This window comes from Curcuma longa, chromosome 3 (genome assembly GCF_044706935.1).
Source record: "Curcuma longa cultivar G26 ecotype Majalengka, Jawa Barat chromosome 3, ITB_CL_G26_1.1, whole genome shotgun sequence".
Taxonomy (NCBI): domain Eukaryota; kingdom Viridiplantae; phylum Streptophyta; class Magnoliopsida; order Zingiberales; family Zingiberaceae; genus Curcuma; species Curcuma longa.
In genome coordinates this window covers 4,421,223-4,437,280 of record NC_133863.1, presented here as the reverse complement: position 1 = coordinate 4,437,280, position 16,058 = coordinate 4,421,223, and the positions used below count along the sequence as shown (strand labels likewise).

The following is a 16,058-nucleotide window of genomic DNA, read 5'->3' as shown; positions in this document are numbered from 1 at the left end:
TTAAAAACTCTATATACTCTTTTATAAAAGTAAAATTCGTCACTTCAATAATTCTATATGATTAATTTCATAATTATTTATGGAAAAATATAATATTTAAAAAAAAATTGAAAAAGAAAATTCACGCCCCCTGCTGTACTGCCCTAGTCAAAGCGACCGCAGTTTATGATCTGAGAGGCGCCGTCTCACATGCAGCTCTCAGGCGCCATGACCAACCACCTATTTAAGCACCTCCACTCCTCCCATCCTTCCCCACTTCACCACAAGTTTCGTTGCTTCATTCCCGTTCCAGAACAGAGTGCTGCTAACTAGCAATTAATGGCGAGTAGGATGGAACGAATTGACTTCTCGAGTAGGTGCGTGTTGGTGACCGGGCCGGTGATCGTCGGGGCTGGACCTTCTGGGTTGGCGATGGCGGTGTGCCTCAAGGAGCACGGTGTGCCGTACGTCGTCCTCGAGCGCGCCGACTGCATCGCCTCGCTGTGGCAGAAGCGCACCTACGACCGCCTGAAGCTCCATCTGCCGAAGAAATTCTGCCAGCTGCCGCGGATGCCGTTCCCGGAGGACTACCCGGAGTACCCTTCTAAGAGGCAATTCGTTGAATACGTGGAGGGCTACGCCAGGCACTTCGAGATCAGGCCCCGGTTCAACCAGGCCGTTCAGTCGGCCCGGTTCGACGAGATCAGCGGGCTGTGGCGGGTGAGGACGACCGGGGCCGGCGCTGAGTCCGGCAACCGGAACCTCGAGGTCGAGTACATTTGCCGATGGCTGGTGGTGGCCACCGGCGAGAACGCCGAGAAGGTGGTCCCCGAGCTCGAGGGCCTTGGGGAGTTCGGCGGCGAAGTGACGCACTCCTGCGACTACAAATCCGGCGAGTCCTACCGCGGGAAGCGCGTGCTCGTCGTCGGCTGTGGTAACTCCAGCATGGAGCTCGGCCTCGACCTTTGCGACCACAATGCGTTCCCAGTCATGGTTGTTCGTGATTCGGTGAGTAAATAATCTTGATCTTCATGATTAAAAACGACGCCTTTGTACTATGATATAGCATGTCTCCGATGAAAGACCGTTTCTTTCAAGGTTCATGTACTGCCGAGGGAGGTGATGGGAAAATCGACGTTCGAGCTGGCTGTGCTGCTGATGAAGTGGCTGCCGGTGTGGCTGGTGGACAAGATCCTGCTGCTGTTGGCTTGGCTGGTGCTGGGCGACATCGAGAAATATGGCCTGAGGCGGCCATCGACGGGTCCCTTGGAGCTAAAGAACCGGGAGGGGCGGGCCCCTGTTCTGGACATAGGCGCCCTCGGCAAGATAAGGTCCGGCGACATCAAGGTGGTGCCCGGCATCAAGCGGTTCTCGCCAGGAAGAGTGGAGCTCGTCAACGGCCAGGTGCTCGACATCGATTCTATCATCTTGGCTACGGGATACCGCAGCAATGTCCCCCAATGGCTTCAGGTGCAGAAAACGACTCGCACGAATTCTTTTCCCATAAATGAAATAGCGATTAATGGATGGTTGTAGGGATGCGATTTCTTCTCCAAGGATGGGTTTCCAAAGACTCCATTTCCAGACAGGTGGAAGGGGAAGAGCGGGCTCTACGCGGTGGGATTCACAAGGAGAGGCCTCGCCGGAGCGTCCTCGGACGCGGTGCAGGCTGCATCGGACATCGCGAGGTTATGGAAGGAGGACGTGAAACCGTGCCGGTCGCGGCCTGCCGCCGCTTGCCATCGCAGATGCATCTCACAGCTCTGAAATAAAATCATTTTCTTTCCTTCCTTTTCAACAAAAAAAAAAAAGTCTTCTTTTCTTGTTCTTGTTTGTCAGTGAGGATGAATTGGGGTTGTGGACTAGCTCGTGTAAGATAGAACAGCAGAAGTGCATGAAACCCTCTCTCGAGTGGAGCCCGAAGTTTAGGACACGAATGGGCTCCTTGTACATTGGAGACGATGTGGTTTTTCTCCACAACTTCTGCACCATTTTTAAGCTTTTCCGATGATGAACGTATCATATTACTAAAGACCTACATGTATTAGAACATCGGTGGCAGAAAAAACTTTCTAAAAGATATAGGCAATGCTAGGTCCTTTTCATTAATGGAAATGCCAATCTCCGGCACTAAACACCTCCATTCTGTTGTGTGCTATGACACACTGCATGCGGAAACGAATCCTGAAGTGTTGTGCCACGTTAGTTCTCTATCAGACATAACAGGGTATGGGATCAGTTGATGGCCAGACTCTGAACTTGTCACTGTTTCTGTCTGTCGCCTCGAGCAACTTCAGTGCTACATTTGCTGCCACATTTGATCGCTAGAATGATGCAATCTTCTATTTTTGAAGAATTCAGTAGATTTCTCGATCATCTGAAAGGCAAGCTCTATATCAACTAGGCTTTTAGCTAGTGATCATCGTCAGCTCCAACACGCATGCTTTTGTATCGTAGACAGAGCCCTTGTCATTATTCAGTTTCAATCAGACCATGGCTAATAGGTTGTAGCTTAACCACTAATGCAATTGGGATTGAATCGATTGGATTGGATTCGCAGCGTGATCCTCCTCTCCTCTAATTTCAACATCTTTGCAACTTAGAACAGTGATTTTCACTTCTTGAAGTATTTTATTAACAAAAAGCAAATCAAAAGGGTTCATTCTGTTTACATAGTTTAGAGATTTCAAAATAGGGGTGGATGGACTCCCACTCTGTTTTGAACGAATTTCCAAATGACAAAATGCTGGCAAACTTTGATTTAAATGAGAAATGATCATACTTCATACAATTTAAATTGCTTTAATAGATCTGCCCTTCTCTTTAGCACTAAAATATGTACAAATTTACGAGCTAACTTCGTCTAAGAGCACCAATTACTTACATATATAAAATACTGGTTCATCGTTATGGGGAAATATCCCTCTCGTTCTTTCCGAGTGAAGTATGAATTTCAAGTTCTTCCAGTGATTGCTGCGACAACCCTTCTCAACAGCTCCTTCCTGCAGAATAAATTAGCAATATGATATGACACAAGTAAACACTTATTAAGAAACAGAGCTAAATGCAATTCAAGAGAGTAACAAACATCTTCTACCTTATGAGTTGTCTGTCTACCGAGGAGGTGGAAAGGAATCCTCTATTCTCGTCTGCTCTCCTAAGGAGATAAGGTATGACCTGCTCCACTGGCCCAAAGGGCAAGTACTTGCTCACTTGGAAACCGGCATTCTTGAGTCCCAATGAAAGCCCATCTGCCATCCCCATCAGCTGTGCGAATTGCAGCTTCTGATCGTCTTTTCCAATTCTCAGCTCCTCTGCCTTCATCGCAGCCACTTGTCCTACGCATGTCGAGGCGAGCTAAATCACTACAAATTCAACAGTCAAGAAGATAATCGACTTGTATATTTACCAGATCGAACGTTGTGGGTGGCAAGAACAACTGCACCAGGTTTTCTGCCGACTCTTTCCATCATGAAGGAAGCGCAACTATCAAAGCACTCGTGCGTTTCCTGAACGCTCCCATGTATGGGAGACGGGGCGCCCATGGAGGATGCCACCTGGGTCTCTCTGGTCAAATAGGCACCTCTTACGAGCTTAGCTTCGACGCCCAAGAGAGAACATGATCCTCTCTTCCCCACCGTCTGCAGCTTCGCTCAAGCGTAACGTTCACCATCCTCTCCTTGGCAAGAGCCTCCTTCAAGTACGTCTGGATCCTTCCATTCGGCAAAAGTCTCGCCGAATCCTTCCATTCGGCAGGAGCCTCACCGAATCTTTCCATTCGGCAAAAGCCTCGCCAAATCCTTCCATTCCGCAGGAGCCTCGCCAAATCCTTCCATTCGGCAGGAACCTCGCCGAATCTTTCTATTCGGCAGGAGCCTCGCCGAATCTTTCTATTCGGCAGGAGCCTCGCCGAATCATTTCATTCGGCAAATTCCCTCGGGTAGTACAAGCCTGCACCGGTAAAGTACCTCCATTCGACTAAAGGCACGCCGACTCACTCCATTCATCCAAACGCATACCGAATCCTCCCATTTCAGCTAACTATACATCGAACACCTTCACTCGGCAAGTACCGCGCCGCATCTTCCATTCGGCTAACTACAGACTGATGGCCTCCATTCGGCTAATCGCGTACCGAACTCTTCCATTCGGCAGAAGCCTCGTCGAATCCTTTCCATTCGGCAGACAGCTTGGTTGAGTCGAACATGAGAAGCACTTAGACACTAGTACGCGGGACCTATCAAACCATCTACAGTGCCCTGACCCACCTCATCATGATCTCTGACAGGCCCACGCCCCCATCAATCAAGGCCATCCCCTGCGGCTTACCCCGCTGCACACTCAGATGATGACAAGATACTGTTTTACCGGCGATGGGACAAAGAACTCGATTGTTCCTGCCACCTCATTAATCATGATGAGACATTCCTTAAATGATGACGTGACAGGTATGCACGCTTATCTCTCCTTAAAAAGACCACTCCGTTCCGCAGGTAAGGACTCTCTCTCTCTCGCAACCCTCATACTCTCAACTATTCTCTTTCTACTGTTCATTTTCTTCTTCCTTGGTCCCTGACTTGATCGTCGGAGTGGTCGCGCCGGGCACCCCCGGCCTGCCTACTGACGATCTATGTGGTCACAGGCTGTCCGTGAAGTCGCTGCTGTTCATCACCTGCTCCGGCGAAGTCTCCGACGATCGTAAAGCTCTCATCATCTCAGCCCTCGGCCACTGTTCATAGTCCTCTACGAGGAGGTCCGGTGATTGTGCTATACACTATGGGTTGCTCGCTGTGGTTGAATTCTTGCATCGCCAAGTATGTAAAGTAATCGATTGCAGGTTGGACCGATGAGTACTCTGCGTCAATTAGGAGAGGGATATTGGCTTGCACACACCTTGTGCAAATGGTTGATAATCTCCGGAGAGCGAATTGGAGGTCGTGCTCTTCGACCTCTGTGAGGGGTTCTGGCTCACGAGGTGTGAGATAGAGAGGGCTGGAATGGCAGAGGATCGGGAATGAATGACCCTTCCATGGAAGTCGAAATGATGGATCCTTTTGCTCCCATCTCAATTGATCACTGATTCTTTCCAGCAATGAGATGGGGCAAATGGCTGTGATCTTTACACATACACTTGCCTGATATGAGAAAGTAAAAAAATCGTTAGAATTCAAGTTATGCTCTGTTTTTGATAATAGAAATGATTTTCCTCAGCTAAAGAACTCGATTGCTAGAGAATTCCATGGTATGCAGAAACGAATTCGCGAATAGTTTTTTTAGAAATGAATTTACTAAAAGCATACGGAGGCAAACGGAAGCGATGACGCCATCTCGACGGCGAGGAGGAACCCGGAGAGGTTGCGGTCGCAGGCGGCGCCGTCGTCCGCGTCCTCCATCCCGTAGTCCAGGATCGATCGCAGCCCCGCGTCCTGCCACATCTCCCGCATCGTGCGAGCCGCCTCCTCGACCCCCTCGCCGGCGCAGAAGTGGCGGTGTACCGTCGCGCGAGCGGCCGCGGCGATGGCGACGCGGAGCAGGTGTCCCTCCGGGGCTGCCGTCGACGCCCGGAGCGCCCAGGTCCCGAGGTCGACGAGCGGGGCGGCGGCCAAGGCGGAGAGGGTGGCAAACGAGCGGAGGAGGGCGGAGGTGGGGACGGAGGCGAAGAGTCGGCTGGTGTCGGCGAGGTTGACCGGGGCCGGCAGGACTTCGGCGGCGAGGGAGGAGGTGGCGGAGGAGGAGAGGCGTCGGGCGGAGCGGGAGCGGGAGATAGTATATAGCGGCGATTGGGCCCACTGGGCCTGTGCTCGGACTGGACCTAGATCCTTGGACGGCGTCCATTCGAAACAATAGCGCGTGAGGTGTTGATAAAGACGCCCCGACCTAACGTTAAGAGTTGAAACCGTCTTCCCCTCTTTCCCATTCATCTCATTTTCCCCTAGAGCTTTCGTCAGGTTTCGAAATCCGCACGCAGATTAAGGTTTCAAATCCATCTCCCTTCTCTCGCTGAATCCATGATGTTTTTGGTCTTTATTCGTTTTTTTTAATTTCTGCTGGATAGCTGTCTGTTTTGGGGATTGTTAAATTCATGCAAATTAAGGATTCAAATCGATCTTCAGCTTCTTTTTTTTTTCTTCCCAGGCTTTGATCATTTGATTTTACTTGCTCCTGCTGAATTTGGTTGAGTTTTTGTTCACTTTTTTTTCCATTGGTTTTATTATTCTTATTCTTATCATTATTACGGACGTTTAGGTTTCAAATCTGTCGTCGTTTCATCTTTGTGTCGCTTGATCCACGAAAATTTTGGTTCTGAATCCATCGTAGTCTCCCTATCGATCAAATTGTCATGTTTCTCTTTGGTTTTCGTTTGATTTTGTTGTTTTTTCCCTTTTTGTCTTACTTTAGGGGAATTGTTTAGATCGGATTTGAAGATGTTGGAAGAGCTGCTGATATTTACGCGAGGTGGGTTGATCCTATGGGAGCTCGGCAAGGCGCTTAAGGGCTCCCCCATCGACGCCCTCATCCGTTCGTGCCTCCTTGAGGAGCGATCCGCCGACGCTGCCTTCCACTACGATGTTCCTGCCGGCGGCGCAGCCTATACGCTCAAGTGGGCCTTCGATAACGACCTTGGTCTCGTTTTCGTCGCCGTCTACCAGCGCATCCTCCACCTACTTTACGTCGATGATCTTCTCGCCGCCGTCCGTCGCGAGTTTTCTCAGATATACGACCCCAAGCGCATAACTTATGATGATTTCAATGAGACCTTCCGCCAGCTTCAGAAGGAAGCAGAGGCCCGTGCTGAGGAGATGCGCAAGTCCAAACAGGCTGGTCGGGCCTCTACCATGGCTCCCGTGAAGAAGCAAACCCCTAATGGTGCTGCTAGAGGATCTGGTAAACAACGGAATAACAACAGTGGTGGCTCTGGGAAGGACGACTCTGATGGCGATTCAGGAGAGGGACGTTCTTTAGCTAATGGTAGTTTGAAAGGGCAAGGGAATGGAAATAAGGAGAAGTCTCAAGCCCCAAACCTTTTTGCAAAGGGAAAAGAGAATGGAGCCCCTGAAGCTGGGGCCTTTGATGTAAATAAGTTACAAAAATTGAGAGCCAAAGGTGGAAAGAAAACAGACACTAGTGCTGGCGGTAAGGCTGCAAAGGCTGAGCCAAAGAAGATTGTGAAAAAAAATAGGGTTTGGGATGATTCACCTTCCGAGTCAAAGCTGGATTTCACAGATCCCACGAATGAGAGAGGGGATATACCTATTGAAGCTGCAGCAGCAGATCAGGGAGAGAGCATGATGGATAAGGAGGAACTTGTAAGCAGTGGTGAGGATGAGGATGATGAGGAAGTGGAGAATGAGAAAACTGGCACTAAGAAAAAGGGCTGGTTTTCATCTATGATCCAAAGGTAAAATGCTTTGATCGCAATTTGGACGGATTTTGGCTGGGTGATTTTTTGGGTTTACTTAATGGTCATTTTCTTTTAAGTTGAAGATTTATTTATCTTGAACTAGAGCACTTTGCCTTGCTCTGTAATCATCTATCTGATAGGCTTCACCTCTTTCCTTGAATAAACATTTAAAAGTATTTAGGGTTTTAACATTAATTGACTTTGAGACCTTGGACTTGTCCAAAATCTACCACTAGTATTTTTATGTGATTCCTTGGGGCATAATCAAATGTCTGCCCTGAATTCTTTATAATTTTGTCAGTTCTTCTATCAGCATTTTATCTTTCCGTACCAAACTGTTTGAGATGATGAATGATTTTCATCTGGATTTCTTGTTACAGAGATGAAAGCCTTCCCATATCTTTTCCAGTGAAGCCAATAAATTAACTGTTCTCAGATGAAAGCCTTTAATTTCTGAGCCATATATGTAAACAAATTTCATAATCCTTTTGAGACCTTTTCAAATCTTCACTGAGAATAACTTCTTGTTACAGGTTTTCTAAATTAAATGAGACCCTAGATGTTTGTGTTAGCTTATAGTTAAGATTCTACTATGTCAAATTGTTGATTAAAGATTAGCAATTTTTTCATACACGAACAATTTAGTTTTCTCTTATTTCATTTTGTTATTTCAGCAGCTGTGCATCATCATTTGGTGTATTTATGGTGTATAATTGTACCATACATATTAATTGGATAATATGTCTTAAATGTAGTGTATGGTTAAAAGTGAAAGATCATAGTGTTAGTGATTCCTTCCAAGAATCTTCAAAATAGTAACTCAGTTAATCATGATTTGCAGACGTTGGGTGACAAAAGAAAATTTTTAGACGTCCATAATAGTTTGGTGTACTGGTTTCTTTGAAACCTAAGGATCTCAACTACAATCTTATTTATTTGTTTATTTAATTTTCAGCATTTCTGGCAATGCTGTTCTACAAAAATCTGATTTGCAACCAGCATTGAAAGCCCTCAAAGATCGGTTGATGACTAAAAATGTGGTATGTGTCGTGCCTTATATGCTTGATTTTCCATTTAGATCGTGTTACCTAATTTCATCGACTGGTTTACAGTTCACTAACGGCTTACTGTTGCCTTTCATATGCCACCCTTAGGCCGAGGAAATTGCTGAAAAGCTATGTGAATCAGTAGCAGCTAGTCTTGAAGGAAAAAAGCTGGGCTCCTTTACAAGAGTTTCTACCACAGTCCAGGTACATAACTTTGTTGTTTGTCAATATTCTCTGCTGGAGGTTTCATTTCACTGCAGAGGCATCTTTTGCAACCTTACAAAACACCACTTGATGAAATTATAGGCAGCTATGGAAGATGCTCTTCTTCGCATTCTAACACCAAGACGATCCATTGATATATTGCGAGATGTCCATGTGGCTAAGGAGCAAGGAAGACCTTATGTTGTGGTTTTTGTTGGTGTCAATGGAGTTGGAAAATCTACTAATCTATCTAAAGTAAGTGTTTTTATCCTAGTTTGCTTTATTTAACTGGCATCAGGATTCTTTTTTGAGGATATTTTTTTTTACAGGTTGCATACTGGCTTTTGCAACATAACATTACTGTTATGCTAGCGGCCTGTGATACATTTAGGTCAGGTGCTGTTGAACAGCTTCGCACACATGCACGCAGACTACAGGTGTGCAATGTTCTTATGATTGTTTGCGTAATGTTCTTATGATTGTTTGCTCCAGATTTATGCTGGTTTCTCATATATATTGTTGCCAAATCTTTTTTCTGTCATATTCCAAGTTCACTTATTTTATAGTTAATAATTGTTAGTTGGTAGAACTAGATTATATATTGTGGCAAATATTATTCAGTCATTTCAAAAATACTTGTGATCATAGTGTCTTCTGTCCTGTTTCCATCAATCTCATTTCGCTTTTTGACCTTTGTTGTACTGATTGTCTGTTGAACTGTAAGTTATATTTAATAGATGCACTGATTTCTGGGGGTGTTTGGTTTTAAGTTGTATTTTTTCAACGGAAAATTGGGGTTGAAAATATGTAAATGTATAGTTTCGTTGGTCAAATGGTGAAACTAAAACTAATCTAAGCCATTGGTCAAATGCTCAAACTAAAATTGCTTCTGGAATCTTTGATGAATATAACTCGACTTTGGCTTTGGTTTGACTCGAGAAAGCCTCCAACTTTAGCGATGATAAAGCAGAACTGAATAATGTTTACTCAACCAAACCAAAATTAATTGCAGATACCTATATTTGAGAAAGGCTATGAAAAAGATCCTGCAGTCGTAGCAAAGGAAGCCATCCAGGAAGCTAAACGGAACAGTTCAGATGTGGTGCTTGTTGATACAGCTGGTCGCATGCAGGTTAGGCTTGACTACTTAAATGCTTTTCAGTTATCAAAACTTTTGGAGAGATGTCTGTTCTTACTCTCTGACATATCAGGATAATGAGCCGCTGATGAGAGCACTCTCAAAACTCATCAATCTCAACAGCCCAGACTTAGTTCTTTTTGTCGGAGAGGCTCTGGTTGGAAATGATGCCGTGGATCAATTAACAAAATTTGACCAGGTGTATTATTCACTTAAATTTTCTGACCATTATGAGCGGTTAGCATAGCAATATGAAGGAAACATGCGTGTTCCATCTTTTAATACTCTGTTCCTCATATGTTGCAGAAATTAGCTGACCTCTCCACAGTTCCTAATGCCAGGCTGATTGATGGTATCCTGCTCACCAAGTTTGATACTATCGATGATAAAGTCAGTTAACTGTCAAAGCTTATGTAAGATATTTATCACCTATGTTTCCTCGCTTTTATAAAATGAATTTTTTACCTGCAGGTTGGAGCAGCTCTTTCCATGGTTTATGTTTCGGGAGCTCCAGTGATGTTTGTTGGCTGTGGTCAGTCTTACACAGACTTGAAGAAGCTCAACGTGAAGTCCATTGTGAAAACTCTTCTGAAGTGAATGTAATTTGTGCGTTCTCCCCATCACTGTTTGCTACTGTGTCTTAACTCAATTTACCCCCTATGACCTCATTCTCGACTTTGGAAGCAATGAATCATGAATGCTTTGATCTGTTATGTTCCTGTCGTCTCTAAGTTTTATGTTGTTATGAAACTGTCGTGTAATGTTTATCTCTCTTATTTAGGACTTGTTTGAAAATGGATTCTTGTGCAATGATTGGAACTTTAGAGTAGATGGAACAACAGATTCACTTGGGATATAATCTCAATAGAAAAGTTTTTCTACTTCTTTTTTTTTTCTCAAATATTGGTAGGCAAGTCTTTGTTTTTTGGTAGTTCACAAACTATTGTTTTGACTATACACATTCCCTTCCGGCAATTCGCAGCATCTCTGAGCATTAATCCGGTGTAGTAAGATAATTATAAACCTAATGCGTAGAATAATTATATCTGAATAATATTTATTTACTGGATGAGATTTAATAGTAAATCGTTGTACAATTTTTTTTATATTGATAAATGTGGGGAGCATTTTTTATTCGTTTGTCTGCTAGACAATTAAACAATTCCATTCTGCTTTAACCTTTCCAAGAAAACTAAGGTAAGATATTAAATAGATTTTCCAACTCACACATGGAATAGGACTGTGTGCATCGAGTTTGATTCAATTATTTATTTATAAAATAATATAAATAATAAATAAATAGTTCTTTCTTTATTGTTAAATAAAGAGTGCTTTGGTGTCTTAATGCATTTTTTAAATTTATTTGGCTCTATTAACGCGTGAACACTCTGCGTCACGATACTACTATAAATTGATGATGTATTTTTCTTTCATAGTCTGCACCAAAACAATAAATTGATGATGTATTTTTCTATCCAAACTGACATATTTTGCACCATTAATGTAATTTTGGAATAAAAATAATCGTTTTAGATAGAAATTAGTATTTTTGAGCCCAACGTGTTTTTTAAGCTGAAAACAAATTTTGCAGAAAAGAAAATCACACCGTAATGTTTCAAAATCTCAATTAGTTTTAATGGCCCAAAAATGATATATTGGATAAAAAAAATCATATACTAGATGATTAGTACGAGTGTCAAGTAATCAATATATATTTTTTCCAGTCCAATGGCCTATTAAGATAAAATAAAAACTAACACAAAATAGGTGATCTCCTTGTAGAGTAAAGCAAAGGATAGAAGAATTCTGAGAGTAGAGCAAAGCCTGTGTTCTCGCAAACTTTTGGTTAAGAACATACAATTTCAGTCTTCAACCTCGTAAACAATATTCCAATTGCTGCACAAAAATAAAAAATAAAAAATTGCTGTATAGATGCACATACACCGTGTACATGGATCTACTATTTATGACCGAACAAATCTACACGGCTTTGCGAGCCGTGGATTTGCGATTTCATATCTTTGCAATAGACATATTTGTAGGTGACTAAATGAACACCATTTCAGATGCAACTAAATCTTCAAAGCATTTTTGAGACTGCGGATTGTGATAAGTAGTTGTTGCCTTTCACCTTCTACATCTGCAAACTTCCAGCTAATCTCCGAATATCTTTCTTGCATTTCTTTCAACTCGTCTTCGGTTGATTTATTCTGCTTTTTTAGGACTGATATTTCATTTAGCATGTCTTTTATATGCTGATCACAAGTATAGGAAACCAAATCTTGTTCTCTTAAATTTGTTCGACAATTCCTGTAAATAGATCAAAATCCGGATAAGAACATGGAACACTTTTGTATGCTGTTTTATTTCTCATCTGCTCTCTGGTGATTTTGCCCCTATTCTACTCTCTTTTATAAAATTAAAGTTTTTGTCTGAATCAATGAGGAAAATACTAGTAAAAAGGAAAATTAAGGGATAGTCACCTTGCTAATTCGTGAGATTGTTGCAGAGAGTTGGCATCACTTTCAAATTCACATTTGTAGCTCTCAAAATGATCATCTTCTTCCTGAAGTAGGTTAACACTCAACTATTAGCTTTGTCAGTAAAAACAAACATATGTAATGTCTATGTGTTTACCTACTCATTTACTGAGTCAAGCTAGCGTTTATGCATATGCAGTTTCATGAACAATGGTTTCTCAATTCATTTTAATTCATTGAAACAAAATTTATTTGACTTTTATTGGATTTTTTCTTTCTTTCTTGCGTTTGGTAGAACCATGAAGTTGTCAACAGGTCATCGAAGTGATACTTACAGTTTTGTTTGTCTCCCCAAGTTCAGAAACCAGACTCCTCGACTTTTGTTTTTCTAATTCACCTTCAGATACCATTTGTTTCAAGTGATCATACTTTAGTCTAAGGGCCTCTACCTCAGAAGTCAGTATAATAACAATATTCTCCTTTTTGTCTGTCAAATTCTTGAGTTCATTCCTCTCGTCCTCTGATTTTTCTAATACTTGCTTCAGTAGCACTATCTCTTCCTTGAGAAGTTCACTTTCTGAATATCTATCTTGAAGCAACAGCTCATTTGCTTTGTTCTTTGCCTCCAAACTTTCCACCCTGTTTACCAAGTTCTCTCTTTCTTCGTAGACTAAATGTTTCTCCATTTTGAGCTTCTCAATCTCAGATTTTAGTATTTCCATTTTCTCCAATGTGGCCTTTAGCCCTTCTTCAGAATTCCTACAGCTTTCAAGCTCTTCATTCTTGCCTTTGAGATTCAAAAGCAGCTTATCTGTTTCTTTGAATTTGTAAGCTAGAACCCTTAATAAATGCTGAAGATTCATCTGATATTGGCCATGCACTGATATCAGGTTATGCTTGGTTTCCTGAAGAAGATTTTGCAGGTAAATGTTTTGAGAATGCAACTCATTAGCTTCATCTAGCACTCTCTTGACCACTTTCTCGCTCACATAAAATGTCGATGAGGCTTGTGAAGAAAGCCTCCTAAGTTCCTCATGAAGCCAATCAGCCGTGTTAACATTCTTCCACTTGGTTTCCTTCAGTTCTTCCCCTGCTTGAATGACCTTTTTCTCTTGTTCAACTTTAGCTTGTATAACGGTGTCAATATCTGTTTTAAATGAATCAGCCTGTGATTGCAGCTGTTTCTCTAGCCATTCAACTTGACACTCAAGATCATCGATAAGTGCAATATGTGCTGAACACTCGTACTGAATGCCGAGTTGTTCTCGCAGTTGCATCTGATCCAGCTTCAAGGACATGTCATGGTTCTCCTGTTTCAAAATCTCATAGTCCAAAGCTAGCTGTTCCATTTGCAACAATAACTCTTCGCGATCGTCGCTGTACAACACCACTTCATTGTTGTGATCAATGATCTTCTTTTCTAACGTACCATTTTCTATGTCATTTTGTTTAGCATCTGAGTTCTGAAATCCTGTGCATTTTGGGCACATCTCCCTTCTTTTTTCCTCCAAGAGCTCATCAAGGTCTCTAACAGCAAGCAGTAACTCAGAATTGGCTTCCTGTGTTTTATGTAGCTGCAAGCGAAGACTCGAGTTCAGATTTCTCTCATGATCTAACTCTTGTTTGATCTCTTCTAGCACAGACGAAGGACCTTTCCTAGCAAGGTGTGATTCAGCTGAAACATGGTCATTAAAACTTATTCTCTCCTGTGAAAGCACTTCGCATTCTCTGCGCAAAGCATCTCTTTCCTTTCGCAGACTACTTATTTCTCTCAAAAGCTCTTCTCCTTGCTTGGTATCCTTGATGATTTGCTTCTTCAGCTTCTCCAACTCTTTCTCAGATACTTCCACCTTTCTTGTTAGGGAAACAACTTCACTCAGCTTCTCGAGTTTGATATGAGAGAAAGGAAGGCATTCTCTTGATTCAGACTTTGCCGAACCATCTGTGCTTCCCTCACCTCCAGACCATTCAGAGCTGGTCACTGATCTTTTCTGAATGCTAACATCTGTAGTAGGCGATGAGAAACTGGCGGTATCATGCCGATTGCTGCCAGTGTTCTTGATGATGTCCTCTCCTGCTGTATATATTTCTGATCTGCCATCAGAGCTGGCTTCTGATGTAACATCAGGTCTACTAGATTTATGGTGTTCGTTAGAATCTGAACAATTTGTCAGGTTTCTGTTTGCTGTAAAGTTTACTCTGGGCTCTCTGCTGATATGCGATCCATCCTGGCAAAAAGAAATCATGTAATGCTCGCAGATCATCATCCTTGGTAATGTAGATAACTTGATTTCATAATTTAATATTCTCTTGGAGATAATTACCATTTGAAATTTATTCCATGTTCATAGTTTTAAATGCATGTTCATAGAGACAAAGTGTGCATTCACTTACATTTTAGTGCATGTATGGAACACATGCGATTTCAGTATACTTTAGAAACATCTAAAAAACTATTCTGTGAAAATAATCCCTTACTTTCAGCATGTTCATGTCGTTCTTTACAAGAGCTTTCAGCCCCTTTTCACAATCGTATTTTCCCAACTGGCCTTGTAGTGTTTGCCCTTGTCCAAGCATTCCATCTTGTTTTATATCTGCATCTCTGAATCTTTGTTGAAGCAGCAAAGAGAGAATACAGATTAATTCTTAAGAAAATTTCCCTAAAAAGCATGAATTTAAACATGACTGTACCTGTCTGCAAATTCACCTTGCATTCTTTGTATAGTCACCTGTCAATTAATTCAAAAGTTCATCAGTGATGCACTAGTCACTTTTTGTCACATGAAGTGTATGATCTTCTACCTTGTCTTTTCTTGGTCGAAAGTTGTGATGATTGTTCTAGATGCAAATTATGTTGCAGTAAAAGTTTTTTCAGAAATTTAGTGTTTATGGGTTAGAAGAAATGCTCACATGCAAGATCGCTCCAGCTTTGAGATGGAGAGACAGAGAAGAGGCTTTGAACGCTTCACCATAATCTGTTAGATTCACCGTGCCTTCTCCCAGAACACCGAGCTCATTTGATCCCTGCAAGAACTTAGCGATCAATACTCACAACTGGGAGGAGCACTACAGATACAATTGATAAATGGAATCTGAAAGTGACGATCTTTCTCACAGTCTTAGAAACTAGAAACTGGTACAACTTCTCGTTCATCTTTCCGCTCTTTGTATCGCGCACTAATTTCACTGTTTCATAAATTGGGTTCGACCAGTTGCAGGTTCCATTAACCACTGCAACCTTTTCTGTCCTCGCCGTTGGTTTTCCTGTGTCCAGCGGAACCAAGCTCACCATCACTGTCTCTGATCCCAACAGTGGTACCTAAAAGACCAATAGTGGAAAAGAAGACTGCTCACATAGATTTCTTTTTTTCCCTTCAAACAACGTGAAATGCATAATAAATATAATTCCAGGTAAACAACCCATTGTTCTAAGCAGAGGCCAACCTTCGTCGCTTGGAATTGCAATTTGAAAACAACCTTCATCTTGTTCTTCTCGTTCCTCCATCGTGCAGTTTTGAACATCTTCGATATATCTCCCTTTTAGTTCTCACTGATATCTGCTTGGCAATGCAAGTGACGGTGGTGAAACACTCAACTCATCGAGCAAAGAGTGGAAGGGGGAAATAGGAATCCTGGGGATTGCTTGGATATCTTTGAAACATGCAGTAAACTGTTTAGAAGATCGAAGGTTGGGACATATAGTTGTACAAATAAGGTAGAGAGTAGATGTGAGGGTGTGGGGTGGTATGTAATAAAATGTTTGTTGGTGAATGACTTTGAAGGTCACAACAAAGAAGAAGCCATTTCTG

The 16,058-nt window shown here is 42.5% G+C and overlaps 4 protein-coding genes across 5 annotated transcripts; 2 read left to right on the top strand and 2 right to left on the bottom strand.

The window, feature by feature from the left end:
• The first annotated feature begins 318 nt into the window (after positions 1 to 318).
• On the top strand, positions 319 to 1,746 carry LOC141823286 (putative indole-3-pyruvate monooxygenase YUCCA5). Its single transcript, XM_074710551.1, has 3 exons — positions 319 to 987; positions 1,078 to 1,449; positions 1,516 to 1,746. The coding sequence occupies exons 1-3, from the start codon at positions 319 to 321 to the stop codon at positions 1,744 to 1,746; spliced, it is 1,272 nt and encodes a 423-aa protein (XP_074566652.1).
• Positions 1,747 to 2,816: 1,070 nt separating this feature from the next.
• Positions 2,817 to 5,900, bottom strand: LOC141823085 (proline dehydrogenase 2, mitochondrial-like). The gene is made up of 6 exons (XM_074710355.1): positions 5,280 to 5,900; positions 4,751 to 5,114; positions 3,639 to 3,699; positions 3,389 to 3,606; positions 3,077 to 3,317; positions 2,817 to 2,981 (listed from the first exon to the last, which is right to left on the bottom strand). The coding sequence occupies exons 1-6, from the start codon at positions 5,898 to 5,900 to the stop codon at positions 2,933 to 2,935; spliced, it is 1,554 nt and encodes a 517-aa protein (XP_074566456.1). The 3' UTR covers positions 2,817 to 2,932.
• LOC141823285 (uncharacterized) lies at positions 5,872 to 10,552 on the top strand. Of its 2 annotated transcripts, none has more exons than XM_074710550.1 (10): positions 5,872 to 5,953; positions 6,392 to 7,378; positions 8,337 to 8,421; positions 8,536 to 8,631; positions 8,734 to 8,886; positions 8,961 to 9,068; positions 9,644 to 9,763; positions 9,843 to 9,968; positions 10,076 to 10,159; positions 10,241 to 10,552. In XM_074710550.1, the coding sequence occupies exons 2-10, from the start codon at positions 6,405 to 6,407 to the stop codon at positions 10,364 to 10,366; spliced, it is 1,872 nt and encodes a 623-aa protein (XP_074566651.1). In that variant the 5' UTR covers positions 5,872 to 5,953; positions 6,392 to 6,404; the 3' UTR covers positions 10,367 to 10,552. The 2 variants fall into 2 exon arrangements, with proteins under 2 accessions (XP_074566651.1, XP_074566650.1); XM_074710549.1 differs by having other exon boundaries at positions 5,878 to 5,953; positions 6,379 to 7,378.
• Positions 10,553 to 11,841: 1,289 nt separating this feature from the next.
• On the bottom strand, positions 11,842 to 15,771 carry LOC141823084 (uncharacterized). Its single transcript, XM_074710354.1, has 8 exons — positions 15,694 to 15,771; positions 15,365 to 15,568; positions 15,160 to 15,282; positions 14,941 to 14,978; positions 14,728 to 14,851; positions 12,585 to 14,477; positions 12,253 to 12,335; positions 11,842 to 12,079 (listed from the first exon to the last, which is right to left on the bottom strand). The coding sequence occupies exons 1-8, from the start codon at positions 15,769 to 15,771 to the stop codon at positions 11,842 to 11,844; spliced, it is 2,781 nt and encodes a 926-aa protein (XP_074566455.1).
• Positions 15,772 to 16,058: the final 287 nt, after the last annotated feature.